A 13,814-nucleotide genomic window follows, 5' to 3' on the forward strand; every position below is an offset into this window, starting at 1 on the left:
TAAGGGGTGGAGCTTGCAAACTAAAAGGAAGGGATGGCCAGTGAGAATTTGGAGATAAACTATTAGAGGGCTATCAAACTAATGTACACTTAACATTTTTCTTGTTCTTAGCTCATTTGAGCTACCAAGGTAGCACCTAGTGTGGTCAACACCAATCGTGTTTAGACAACTAAACTTATACTCAATCACATTAGTTAATTATATATTATTAAAAGTTAAGTTGAAGAGGCGGTTATTCGATAGTAACCAAAAATGCACAACATTTGGAAAATGTTGGTATAGTAAAGGAACGGCTTGTTGATGATTAGCTTTGATTAACATATTTTCAATATAGTATCTCGACCAACAAATATACAAAAATCATTCAATCTTTTTATTTGTAAAATATCTTAGTAAAAGTAATTTCAGAACTGGATATACTCATTTATAAACTTTACATTTCATTGAATATCAAAATCAAACTGAAAAAAACAATTTGGTAAAATTTAAGCAGGTTGAAATTCACAAAATGAAATTAAATCCTGAAAAACAAATACAAAATTTCCAATAAAAGGAAAAGAAAGTCATCTGGTTCAAGTCTCCATTTGCTGAATTCCATTGGACTCCCTCTCTCTCTCTCTCTCTCTCTCTCGCTCTGTGCTCTCTAAATTCATTTTTGTTTACTTAACCGAGGCACCATGAATGGCGGTTTCTCCAATTCGGCCGGTGGCTCCGGTGACGGCGCATCCAAATTGCTCGCTAATCTCCCCTCTCGCGGCCTCTTGTCTGCCAATGTCGTTTCATCTAACCTGGTATTTCTCACTCCCCTAAACCGTTGTTGTATATTTGTTTAATTCATTGAAATACGTAAATGATTTCTTTTTAAAGATGTTGATTCTGTTTTATGGTTGGAATTCGGAATTAAGATCATTTGAGAGGGGTTTGAAGGGTTTTGGATTTAGGAACCTGAAAAAGACAATGCGTTTTGATGCTATTGAGAAATGAATTTGCTAATCAAATGGAATTATTTGGAATTAAGTATTTTAGGCAAGAAAAGATTAGAATAATTAGGTCAGAATTTATTTGATGATGTTGAAGAATGGGAGTGACAAGTACAATGTGATTTGGAAGATAAGATTTGTATATTTGTGAAATGTTCTAGTTGTGCAAGCAGGGTTTAATTCACATGGTTTGATAACTTCCATTATGTTGTACAATTGAATGGTCATCAGATTTCTCCTGGAAAGTACACTAAGTTCCAAAAGGAATGTGTTTAAGTTCAGGATATGTCAAGATGCTTCCTTTGACACATCCATGTCTAGGAATGAATTACTATAACTAGTTCTGGTAGTTATTTTTAGTTTCACATTTGTCTGATTCTGTTCTTCAACATTTCTATCACGATACTACTTAAACTTATGAAAAAGAAAATGGAGTTTAATATAGAGGATTCTCACATAATGAAGAAAAAAATGTTGTTAAAACAGAAGTAATCAATATAATTAGGGCTTAATTAAATTCGATCATCAATCATGATTCTATTTGCTCAAAGCAAGCCACTTTTGTGGAATATGGATGCTCAATTATTATTTATTCTATGTTATCTTATGTGTGTCTCTATACATCAGTAGCAGCTATTGAATTTCTGTGGATGTAACTGATGATAAAAATCTATTTTTTAGAAATGCATTTATTCTTCAGTTTTTCGTATTTTTTCTAATTTATGTGTTGACAAATTTACGCAGGGTGGGATGCGTGTCTATATTTGCGATCATGACACGTCACCTCCAGGTTTGTATCTTCAATAAATCCAATAACTTTTAGTTTCTGCTAGTAAATGTTGCATTTATTTGATGGGCCAAAGTGTTTCTTGTTAGCTAGAGAAAAATAGCTAAGTATTCATGCAATCCCATTTGATTGAATGGCTGTTACCTGTATATGCTTATCACTTTCTGTTTGTATTAGAATATTGGGGCCGAAACTTTTTTTTTTTTTTTTCTTTTTTTTTCCCCCCCCCCCCCCAGTCAGATTATCTAAAATGTATAGGAAAAGTGATTCAATCCTGATGCCAGATGTTTACAAGAAGGTCTATTTTCTAATTACCTTCTAGCATATATATGCAGCCAACTTGGTCAAGCTTATGTTGGAAATAATTGGTTTAGAATTTCTTGTGTTATGGAGACAATGATCTGTTATTTATGAGTCTGACCTGTCTAAATCTCTATGGTAATGTATCTTTTGTTTATCAGAGGACCAGTTTATCAAGACAAACCAAACAAATATATTGATTAGGTCTCTTATGCTTAAGAATCAGAAGGGCGATTCTTTGAAGAAAGATCCGAAGGGTAGTACTTCGGATCAGGTTTCCAAAAAAAGGTATCATCTGATAGTGGGCTAGCAATGTTGAATAATTTTGCTCTTTTACAGTTTTACACTGCTCTTGTACAAATCTTTGGGGTCATGTTCCCTTCAATAACTTTACAGGGCTGCGGATAGAGCTTTGGAGAGCAAGGCTGCTGGTAAGAGGGCCATGTCCAGCACTCAGCTTGGTTCCAATCAAGGTGCGTGTTCATCTTATGCTTTTGTGTTGATCTTATACACGGAAAACCTGTCTGTTTTAGAACTTCGGTGGAACATTGAGATGTAGATTATTTTGCTATAATACTAGTGAGGAACGTAATTGAACAAGAACAGATTGAGAAAAGAAAAGAAGAGAGGATGAGAGAAAAAAAGAAAAAGAGGGAGAGAAAAGAGATAATTTAGAAGGAGAATCAATTTCTTTAATATCAGAGTTGTGTGTATTACAATGTGACGAGGACATCTCAGTTTCATTATTTTATTTAGACGACATTTAATTATTTTAGTTGGACTTTTATTTCTTAGTTGGATTTGGGTTATTTTATTTTATGGACTTGTGTAATGGGCTTGGCCCTATATTTCGGGTTTTTTTAGGTTTTCAGTATTTAAACTTATTTTTACATTGTAATTGGCAGTTAATGAATTGATTGAATAAATTTGGCTATAGCCTCCGTTCTTTCCCCTCTTCTTCTTCCCCTTGTCTCTGTGTTTCTCCCTCCCCTCATCCCTTCTTGTTATTCTTATTATTGAGTTATTCACCCTGCATCAAAGTGGTATCAGAGCCAAACCTGGCTTCCTTCACCCACTGCTAAAAATCCAATCGAGTTACTCTCTCGCTGCCAACAACCACAAGCCCTGCAACTTCCAAGCACAACCACCATTACATAGCACAAAACCACCCCCAAATTCCCCTAATCCACTGCAACACTCCACTGAAATCAACTCTCACCGTCAACCCCGCTGCTACAAAATACAGTCAACAACTCTGCCTTCTTCGACGCACTGAAACGTAACCACCGGCAAGACAGTAAACCAGAAATTGAACCAAACCATCACAGTACACCAGAAATTGAAACAAACCGCCGAAAATTACAGCAACCAGAAACGGAACCATCACCTATTCGAGCTTGACAGCCTACGAATTTGGACTTCTGAACACACAAATTCCACCTCCCAAGTCTCGTCAACTGCTAGTAAACCGACGACCCAAATAGTTGAGACTCTCCTTCGTTGGCCACCTCCTAAGACATCGACTCCCACAGCCCGACTAAGCAGTTGAGTCCAGCACCGCCAACAGTGAATCCAGAGTTGCCGTGCAGTGGATATATACTTTGCAATCGGGTTGGTTTATTAGTTATCACTTGGGTTTGGGCTTGATTGGAATCTGGTTGGCTTTATTAGTCATTACTTGGGCCTGGGCTTGATTGAAAATTTGAATTTGATTTAGGCCCAAGTTTGTGAAATGGGCTCATTTATTTTGTTTTGTTGTTCTGATTTTGTAAGTATTAAAAAAAAAAGAAGAAGAAGAAGAAGAAAAGAAAAGAATAGAGCAAAAAAAAAAAAAAAGATCGAGAATTTTTGAGAATTTTCTAACATTATTTTACAGGTTTATTTTAGTTGATTGATCAGTACCACACCTCGACGAACACGAAATTTTCTGTCTTAGCATTTCAAAGCTTAGTAGTTTAGAAAGTGGAAACATTCGACGCTAGGACGACTCAGACCAACTGAACTCAGGGAATTCCTGCTCCTATCTATTTTAGTTGACACTATTTCTTTATTTTAGAATTGCATAAGTTAATTCTTTGTGTGCTAGCCCTTTGACAATTTTTGCCTTAAATCTATTTGATTGAAATTCACGCTCAAAATCCCATTGCTTTCTCGTTTACCACACGTGACTAAGCCTATCATTTGTACCTTTGTTTTTTTATTTTATTTGCATTAGTATTATAAGCTTGTGATCGGACCATACGTAATCCCAATTTTTTTAAGTTAACAAATAAAATAAAATAATAATAGTAACAATAGAAAAATTTCAATCACTATTTCCCTTGTTGGCACTCGTTGGTTGTTGATTTCAGTAGACACTTCACCTAGTTTGTGTTACCGTGTATGCAATTGCGTAGTGGTCGCGTTACTGCCTCTAGCTCTAGTACCCTTACCATGGACCCCTCCCAAATTGAGGCCCTCACCCGACAGTTGGCGCAGTTACAAAATCAACTAACGGCTGTCCAAACTGAGGTAGCCGCTACTCGTGAGGAGAATAGAGCCCTAACCGTTAGGTTGAACACTCTTGACCCAACCCCATATTCGACCGAAGCTAAAACTCTGAGGCTTCCATTAATAGACCTCATCATCGTCCACAAGGTGGTCGACACCACGCCCGACATGATCGTAGGGAAGGAAATCAGGCTTGTGGGTGAGAGCAGGAATATTACCGTCATGGTACACTATCTCCCCCTCGCCACGAGGAGCGCCTCTTTCGAAACATTAAATTAGATGCTCCTACATTTGACGGTTGTCTAGATCCTAGTGTATTCAATCAATGGGTTAGAGATATGGATCGCTTCTTTGCCTGGTATGGGGTCCTGGAAGATCGGAGGGTACAATTTGCTAGTTTGAAGTTAACTGGCACTGCACAACTCTTTTGGGAAAGTGTCGAGGACCTCCTAGAGAGGCGTCATACTTCTCCTGTTGGGAGCTGGGATGAAATGAAGCGTCGTCTTCAAGAAAAATATTTACTTCAATCTTACAGGGGTAACTTGCTGGATCAATGGAACGCACTTACACAAGGGAGTCGGCTTGTGACCGAATATGTTGCTCAGTTTGATGAGTTTCGAATGAAATGTCAGGTCGTTGAGGATGAGGTCATGACTTTGAATAGGTTTAGGCAAGGCTTAAAGACGAACTTAGGCGTGAGCTTGTCCTTCGAGGCGTCACCACTCTTGACCACGCCTACTCTTTCGTTCGGGATTATGAACTAATAACTAGGACACCGTATAAAAATCGTAGTGACTCTCGCACTGCAACCTCTTCTGTATCCACTCCATCCCCTAAGTCTATTCTAGGACCTCCTTCTTCTAATACTACCCCTACATTGGATAGCAAAGGTAGAGGTTATGAGGTTTCAAGGACGTCCTCCCGTTTGCAATGCTTTAATTGTAAGGGTTTTGGTCACATTGCTTTTAAGTGTTCTAGTCGAGCCCTAGTTCTGGACGAGCATGAAGGTATAGTCGACGAGCCACTAGAGGACCAGGTTTATGAGCCTAAGTTAGAAGAGTTTGATGACTTGGAGGATAGTGAAGATACCTTCCTAGGTTGTATTCAGGCTAATCCCCTTATCCCATAGATGCCTAGAGTCGGTGTCGTCCGTTGCACTCTTACCCAGCCTAGGAATGCCGATGATTGGCGCCGTCATGCCATCTTCCACACTTACATCAAGATTAATAATAAGGGCTATAAAGTTATCGTGGATAGTGGCAGCTGCATTAATGCGGTTTTGATGGCTACTGTATCCTGTCTAAGGTTGAAGTATGTTCCTCACCCTCAGCCATACAGCGCCTCTTGGGTTGATACCTCCTCTATAGCTGTCAAGGAGCGTTGTTTAGTCCCTATCCAGTTTTTCGAGTATAAGGACCATATATGGTGTGACGTTATTTCAATGGATGTCGGGCACATCATCTTGGGACGACTTTGGTTATTTGACCTAGATGTAACCATCTATGGTCGATCCAATTCCTACTCCTTCGTGTTTAATGGAAAGAAGATTCATCTTAACCTATTGTCCCCAAAGCCTATTGCCCCACTGAAAACGAAGAAGAGTGTGGAACGAAAGGGATTGCACATCATTAGTCCTACGGAGTTTGAGCGTACACTTGTTGGTGACTCAGTTGTGTTCGCTTTGGTGGTCATGAAGGTTCCATCCCACTCCACAATAGAGAGACCTGTTGAAGTCCAGTCGATCCTCCAAGAGTTTCGAGACGTCTTTCCGGAGGACCTACCTGATCATCTACCTCCACTAAGGGATATTCAACATGCCATAGATTTCGTCCCAGGGGCATCCCTCCCAAATTTGCCTCATTATAGGATGAATCCTACCGAGCACGCTGAACTTCAAAGGCAAATGGATGACCTCCTTCACAAAAAATTCATTTGTGAGAGTTTAAGCCCGTGCTATCCCTGCCCTATTGACGCCCAAAAAGAATGGCTCTTAGAGGATGTGTGTGGATTGTTGCGCGATCAATAGGATCATGGTGAAGTATCGTTTTCCCATTCCTAGACTTGACGATATGTTAGATATGATGGTTGGTGCCACAATCTTTTCGAAGATTAATCTGAAAATTGGATACCATCAGATTCGAATTCGCCCAGGTGATGAGTGGAAGACCGCGTTTAAAACGAAAGATGGTATTTATGAATGACTGATCATGCCTTTTGGACTAAGTAATGCGCCAAGTACCTTTATGTGGGTAATGACACAACTCTCCGACCTTTCATGGGAAAGTTTCTTGTTGTCTATTTTGATGATATCCTCATCTATAGTAAGACTAAGGAGCAACACCTTGACCACCTCACACAAGTCTGCTCTACCCTTCGTGCAACTAATCTATATGCTAACGTCAAGAAGTGCTCTTTCTTTACCGATACAGTCGTTTTTTTAGGTTTCATTGTCTCTTCAACAGGAGTATCTGCTGATCCTGCTAAGGTTCAGGCGATTATTGACTAGCCTAAGCCTAATGCTATTCATGACGTCAGAAGCTTTCACGGCTTAGTTACATTTTACCGTCGCTTTATTAAGGGACTTAGCACTATTATGGTGCCTATCACGAAGTGCATGAAGAAAGGGGAGTTTTATTGGACACAAGAGACGGCTAAGACCTTTAAGTTAGTCAAGAAGCGAATGACGGAGGCTCCTGTTATGCGCCTTCCCGACTTTTCCAAAGTCTTTGAAGTTGAATGTGATGCCTCCGGGGTAGGTATAGGCGGAGTCTTGAGTCAGGATCGTCACTCTGTTGCCTATTTCAGTGAGAAGTTAAATGAAGCCAAACAACGGTACTCAACTTATGATAAGGAACTGTATGAGGTGGTCCAGGCTTTGCGCTATTGGCGCCACTATTTGTTGCCTCAAGAATTTGTCCTTTATTCGGATCACGAGGCCCTCCGTTACCTGAACTCCCAGAAAAGATTAAGTTCTAGACATGGTCGTTGGGTCGAATATTTGCAGGCCTATTCATTTGTTTTAAAACACAAGAAGGGCGTGGAAAATCAAGCAGTTGATGCATTAAGTCGTCGTGTCTCCCTTTTGTCGATCATAAGTGTCAAGGTCATCGGTTTTGAAAGACTTAAGGAGGATTACGAGGCATGTCCCGATTTTAAAGATATCTTTCTTGATTTACAAAGGGGACAATCAGGAGCCACAGATGGCTTCCGACTTGAAGAGGGTTATCTCTTTAGAGCCAATAAATTGTGCATCCCTCGAACTTCAGTGCAAGATTTCATCGTGTGGGAAATTCATGCGGGAGGGTTAGCCAGTCACTTTGGACGTGATAAGACCATAGAGGAAGTTGAACGTCAATTCTATTGGCCTAGCTTGAAGAAAGATGTGGCTAAGATTGTTAGTACTTGTAACACTTGTCAATTGAGTAAGCAGAAGAAGCAGAACACAGGTCTATACACCCCTTTTCCTGTCCCCAATTGTCCTTGGCAAGAAGTTAGTATGAATTTTGTATTAGGCCTTCCACGCACCCCAAAGAAACATGATTCTATTTTTGTGGTTGTCGACCGTTTTTCGAAAATGGCTCATTTTATCCCCTGTAGCAATACCTCATATGCGTCTAAAGTAGCTATGTTGTTCTTTAATGAGATTGTTAAATTGTATGAGCTTCCCAAGACCATTGTGTCCGATAGGGACGTTCGTTTCACTAGCCATTTTTGGAGGACTGTGTGGCAAAAGATGGGTACCAAATTGAAATTTTCCACGGCCTAATCGAAGTCTTGGCAACCTATTACGTTGTCTGGTCCAGGAAAACCTTCAAAATTGGGATTTGATCATTCCTATAGCTCAAATTGCGTATAATAGCTCCATAAATCGTTCACTAGGTATGAGTCCATTTGAAATCGTTCATGGGTACAAGCCTAGGAAACCGTTAGATCTCATCCCTATGTCGCCACAGGCTATAGTGTCAGTATCAGTCGAAGCATTTGCACAACATTTTCGTAACTTGCATATTGAAATCAATAAACAACTTGAAGCTAGTAATGCAAAATATAAACTCCAAGCTGATTTACATAAACGACATATTGAGTTTAACGTTGGGGATTACGTTATGGTTCGCATTAGGCCAGCGCGGCGTCTACATGGACCCGCCTCCAAATTGCAAGCTCGTAGTGCTGGTCCTTTTAAAATTTTAAAGCAGGTTGGTCCAAATGCATATATTGTTGACATTCCACCACACCTTGGTTACCACTCTACTTTCAATATTGAGGACCTTGTAGCTTATAAAGGCCATTTCATTCCCTCAGATGATCCTCTGTTACCTCCTTTTGTGGACCTTGATCCTAATTCTTTAGCCCCTTCTAACCCACTACCAGCTCTCATAGCACACAAAGAAAAAATTGATGCTATTTTAGATGAAAAAACTGATGATGGAGAGGTTCATCGCTTCCTTGTTTGTTGGGTTGGTCGACCAGATTCTGACTGTGCATGGATCTCCAGGGAGACACTGCAGCAATTGGATCCAGATTTATTGGAGTTTTATCGGAGTTATCAGGATCTTCCTTGGCCCAGATCGCCTCCCGTCCACCCGAGGGGAGTTGGTGAGGATACTTAGTTCAGACCGCCACTAATGCATTTTTACAGACACCGAAAGAAGCTTGCCCAACCACTCAGCTTATGGTTGGGAGATTGACGGAAGCCTATAGTGATATAGCCACTTGACAGGGTCGAGTTTTCTCTTCTACCTCGGGAGAATTGATAAGGACATTCTAGTTTCATTATTTTAGTTGGACGACATTTAATTATTTTAGTTGGACTTGGGTTATTTTATTTTATGGACTTGTGTAATGGGTTTGGCCCTATCTTTCGGGTTTTTTTAGGTTTTCAGTATTTAAACCTATTTTTACATTGTAATTGGCAGTTAATGAATTGATTGAATAAACTTGGTTATAGCCCCCATTCTTTCCCCTCTTCTTCTTCCCCCTATCTCTGTGTTTCTCCCTCCCCTCATCCCTTCTTGTTATTCTTATTGTTGAGTTATTCACCCTGCATCACAATGAATAGACACTCTTTATATAGAGTTTATGCAAACCTAATTTGAGAAGGAAAAAAAATTAAATATACTCTAATTTAGTCAAACTAGAAAATCTATCAAACAATAACCTAATTCTAGTCAAACTATAATAAACTACTAGAAATTAACTCTTTATTTCCCATCATTTCTTCTCGGCTAAGAGAACTCGGCTTTAGCGAGGTAGATTGTTACTTCATTCTCCAACGAAGTTAGTCTTTTGTCCTGATCAAGCATTGAGGTACTAAACTCCTGATAACAATATATGACTAAATTCATACGAAGTGGGCAATCTTTTTTATGAACTAAATATTGATACGAAACGTCAAAAAATAGTGTATGATGCAATTCATCCACAATAAATCAATTGGATACGCATAAAAGGAGCATAAGAGGCTAGCACACGAGACTGGCTTCCTGAAACAAATGATTGTAACATCGGAGGTACGAATGTGCCTCGATAAGGATACAATTCCACTATATTGAAAACGTAACTTTCATTCAAGTGTGACAACTTGAATTATTTTCTTATTGGGGCATGTTTAAGTTATATTAGTTGCAATCATTTGTTTCTGTAGGCCAATTTGCTATGCTAATCCCTCGTGCACCTCATCATGTGCGGTTAATTTATGTTTTTTAGATGGATTGCACTTTCTGCTACATTCCAAAGTTTGCTCTCGATATTTGATTGATAAGAAAGATCGTCTCCCTTGGTATGAATTCAGTTATATATTGCTATCAGGAGTTCAATATGATACTTAGTCAGGTCAAAAGATCGGTCTCCTTCTAGAATGAAGTTACAGTTTATTTTGTCAGAGTCGAGTTCTTTCAATCAAGGAGAAATGAAGTTGGGATTTTAAAATAGATTTTAATTCAAATTATTTGTTTAGATTATTTTAGTTTTAATATTTTGTTAAGGTTCTAGTTTTTTAAAGTTCTTTTGAATTTTTCTTTGCTCTATATAAAGGAGCATATTCATTCTAATACGTAGACTTTGACATTGAATAAAACTTGGTATTTTCTCCCTTTGAATTCTTTTCACCTTCTCTTTCTTTTCTCACTTTTTTCTCGTTCATGTGTACAGTACGTCAAATGCGTGGTAGACTTGTGTACCATTAAATTATATTTCCCCTTGTGATTCTCACACTTGTAGAAGGTATCTCTATAGTGTGGGCTTTGTGTATGAAGTTCTTATTTGATTTTTAAACATGACTTGTAGAGACATCACGATTGAGCATGCCTAACAAAGATCTGCAGAGTTTGACTGTAGAGAAACTTCGTGCGCTTTTGAAGGAGAAAGGTCTTATACTGAAGGGAAAAAAGGCATGTATTGTCTCTTGTAGCCAAAGTATTACATTTCTCTAGGATCGAGTTTCCTTGTTTGGGGTGGGGGTGGGGTGAAATTCAAAAAATTAAAAAATTATTAGATTTTAGTCAACACAACATACAAAATTACTTTTTCTTACTATTATTGTGTTATAGTGTCTAATCCACCTTACCCATGATGCCATTAATGATTTTGTTTAATCATTTGATGAGAAAGCATAGGTCGATTCTAAAGTTTCACCATTCTATATTCACATCCCTATTCACTCACTCGTGTTTTCATTTCCACGGACAGGACGAGTTGATTGCACGCTTGAGAGGTGCAAATGGCTAGAATGCTCCCAGAAGCTAAGAGGATCTTCAAGACTGTGCAACACGTAATTTTGGAAAAGCAGGTTGTGTAAGTTAGTTGTAGTATGGTTCCGAACTAATTTAAAGTGTTCGATACGCAGCACTGTGTTTTGTATGTTGCATCAATAGATCACTGTATTAAAGTGAATGAGATAAAGGCATGTCTCAATGGTTTTGGTGAAAATGTGAATCTTTTGTTTCACTTTTGCAGTTGGTTATAGAACTGTGTTAGTTTAATTTGTGCTCGTAGTATTATCTTCTGTTTTCTTGTGCGTTAGTTTATTAAATTAGTGCATTGACATATCAGATCTGATGCCAAAACGAGTTGGTTTCACTTGTTTGGTCCTAGTTTGATGACCTGCGCCTAAATTGTTCTTAACATGTTTGGTAAAGTGGATGAGAAAGCATTGGATAGTATTAAAACGAAAATGAGTTATTAAAAAAAAAAAAAAAGGATATTCATTGTACTTTTTTCTAATATGATGCATCAAACATCTCTTTGCATTTAGTGGCTGCCCAACTTTGGCTTAATTTTAATCATATAGTTCATGGATTTACAATTTTTCAATTACATTTTATTAACTTTTATCAAAATTTAGAAATTTTTGATTTTAATCACCATCAAACACGGACTATAAAATCTAATAAGGTCAACACTTTTAAAAAAGAGCAATTTTATTTTATATAGAGTCACTGTAAAGTAGTTCAATTTTTCGTTAAATCCCTATGGAATACTTGTGAAAAGTTGAACACATCACTTCAAATTTTAAGCACATGTTCAAGATTGGAAACAAAATCAAAAGTTAGACATTTGAGGGTCGCATAATTATCTAATATCGATATTTGAATACTTAGTAGTAATTTGTAACGAATTATGTAACTATAATGAAATGTTGAGGATTAATTTACTTATTTTTAGAACACAATCAACTATGTCCACCAAAATTTTATTTGTAGGATAGTTAAGGAGATAACCAAACTGAGACAACACACTTCAACTCGATTGAGATGGAGTCAAGTTTGTGGATGAGGTTGAAAATGATATGTCAAAATATGATGGAAAGTGAATTCTAACTTTTAAAGTTGGACATTTAAGGGCAACCTAACGATTTAATAGAGATATTTGGATATTAGTAGTGGTTGCACTTGCAATTGATTTTGTTCTGGATTAATTTACTTATTTTAAAACAAGTTAAGGACCCATTTTCTATTTGGACAACAATTGAGAACCAGTGATGCAATTTTCTCCAAAATTTTTTTTTTTTTTTTTTTTTTTTTGGGGCATGAAACTATTTCCACAAAAAATTTAGTGATTGAACGACTAAGGAGACAATCAAGTAGGGACAACGAATTTAGAACTCAATTAAGATGGAGTCAAGTTTGTGGATGAGGTTGAAAATACTATATTTTGGTTTGTAGACGAGATTGAAAATGATATGTCAAAACACGTTTTATTATTAGATCTTTCATGATGAAAAATAACTTAATGGTAGTTGACACTAAACTTGTGGTTAAAAAAATGATGACCAATTAATGCAGTGCAAGGAAGTGGAATTAGATGAGATTAGAGGGGTGTTTGTTTCCCATTTTTGAAAAATTAAGAATGAAAAATATAGTCATTATGGACTCCACACAAAATATAGAAATTCAAATTTGATGGTTTGATATGATGAATAACGATCATATTTTTCATTTTAATGGGAAAAGAATGAAAAACAAACATAGGCTATATTCAAAGGGGCTAGACCCAAATCTCACCAAAATGTCCAATTTTGACCTAATTTAGCTAGAAAAGGCCCAAAATCTTCAATTTTTGGACCACAAAATTTGGTTCTTCATTTCTAATTTTTGTTTGGACGGCGCCGAAATTTTCGTGAAAATACGAATTGCTAATCATCGGATGGCCAACAAAAACGATGTTTCTTTAACATCCACCAAAATACGCTAAACATCTACAATGTTTTTAAACGTGAACAAATTATTTTATTTTATTTATTTATTATTTATTTTTTTGGATTGCTGATAATTTTGAGCCCAAATAATTGATCCAAGAATGCATGATTATTGGTGTGACCCGACCCATGTACTCGATCCATTTTGAAGCTTCTTGAGTTCTTGATAAATTGTGTCTGTAATATATGCCTTACTCATTAAGTTGTGGTGAAACTGGATGCTTTTCTTGGTCGTGGGATCCAGGTCTTGATTCTATATCATTTAAATACTTGATTTTTCACTCATTAGGGTAAGAGTCTAAGAGATAAAACCTTAGCAGCTTTTCAAGAGAATTCTTCTCTTCGCCTGTATCCATCTTTTTCATCTTTTCTTTCTGTAATTTTCTTGGTGAAAATTGTAAAGAGTGATGGTTTTTATGTGATATTATGAATAGTAACACCCTCTTAGTGAGTGAGGTTTTCCTGTAAGATTTGTGTTCTATAAATGAGAAATTTTATAACTTGAATTTTTCCCTTGTAATTTGAGATTGTGATAGTAAATTCATGCATAATCCTTAATGGA

General features: G+C 37.4%; 1 protein-coding gene across 2 annotated transcripts; it reads left to right on the forward strand.

Moving 5' to 3' along the window:
* Positions 1-553: 553 nt before the first annotated feature.
* Positions 554-11,537, forward strand: LOC111390736. Of its 2 annotated transcripts, XM_023015825.1 has the most exons (6): positions 560-791; positions 1,725-1,770; positions 2,229-2,355; positions 2,464-2,540; positions 10,843-10,946; positions 11,245-11,537. In XM_023015825.1, the coding sequence occupies exons 1-6, from the start codon at positions 678-680 to the stop codon at positions 11,281-11,283; spliced, it is 507 nt and encodes a 168-aa protein (XP_022871593.1). In that variant the 5' UTR covers positions 560-677; the 3' UTR covers positions 11,284-11,537. The 2 variants fall into 2 exon arrangements, with proteins under 2 accessions (XP_022871594.1, XP_022871593.1); XM_023015826.1 differs by lacking the exon at positions 10,843-10,946 and having other exon boundaries at positions 554-791.
* The last annotated feature ends 2,277 nt before the right edge of the window (positions 11,538-13,814 follow it).

Source organism: Olea europaea, unplaced genomic scaffold, assembly GCF_002742605.1.
Source record: "Olea europaea var. sylvestris unplaced genomic scaffold, O_europaea_v1 scaffold709, whole genome shotgun sequence".
Taxonomy (NCBI): domain Eukaryota; kingdom Viridiplantae; phylum Streptophyta; class Magnoliopsida; order Lamiales; family Oleaceae; genus Olea; species Olea europaea.

What these genes read in the sequence shown, in the direction of transcription:
- LOC111390736 (XM_023015825.1), top strand. Translation starts at nt 678, where the DNA reads ATGAATGGCGGTTTCTCCAATTCGGCCGGTGGCTCCGGTGACGGCGCA. An exon ending in ATGTCGTTTCATCTAACCTG is followed by an intron (nt 792 to 1,724) that starts GTATTTCTCACT and finishes AAATTTACGCAG; the next exon opens with GGTGGGATGCGTGTCTATAT. An exon ending in TCATGACACGTCACCTCCAG is followed by an intron (nt 1,771 to 2,228) that starts GTTTGTATCTTC and finishes TTTGTTTATCAG; the next exon opens with AGGACCAGTTTATCAAGACA.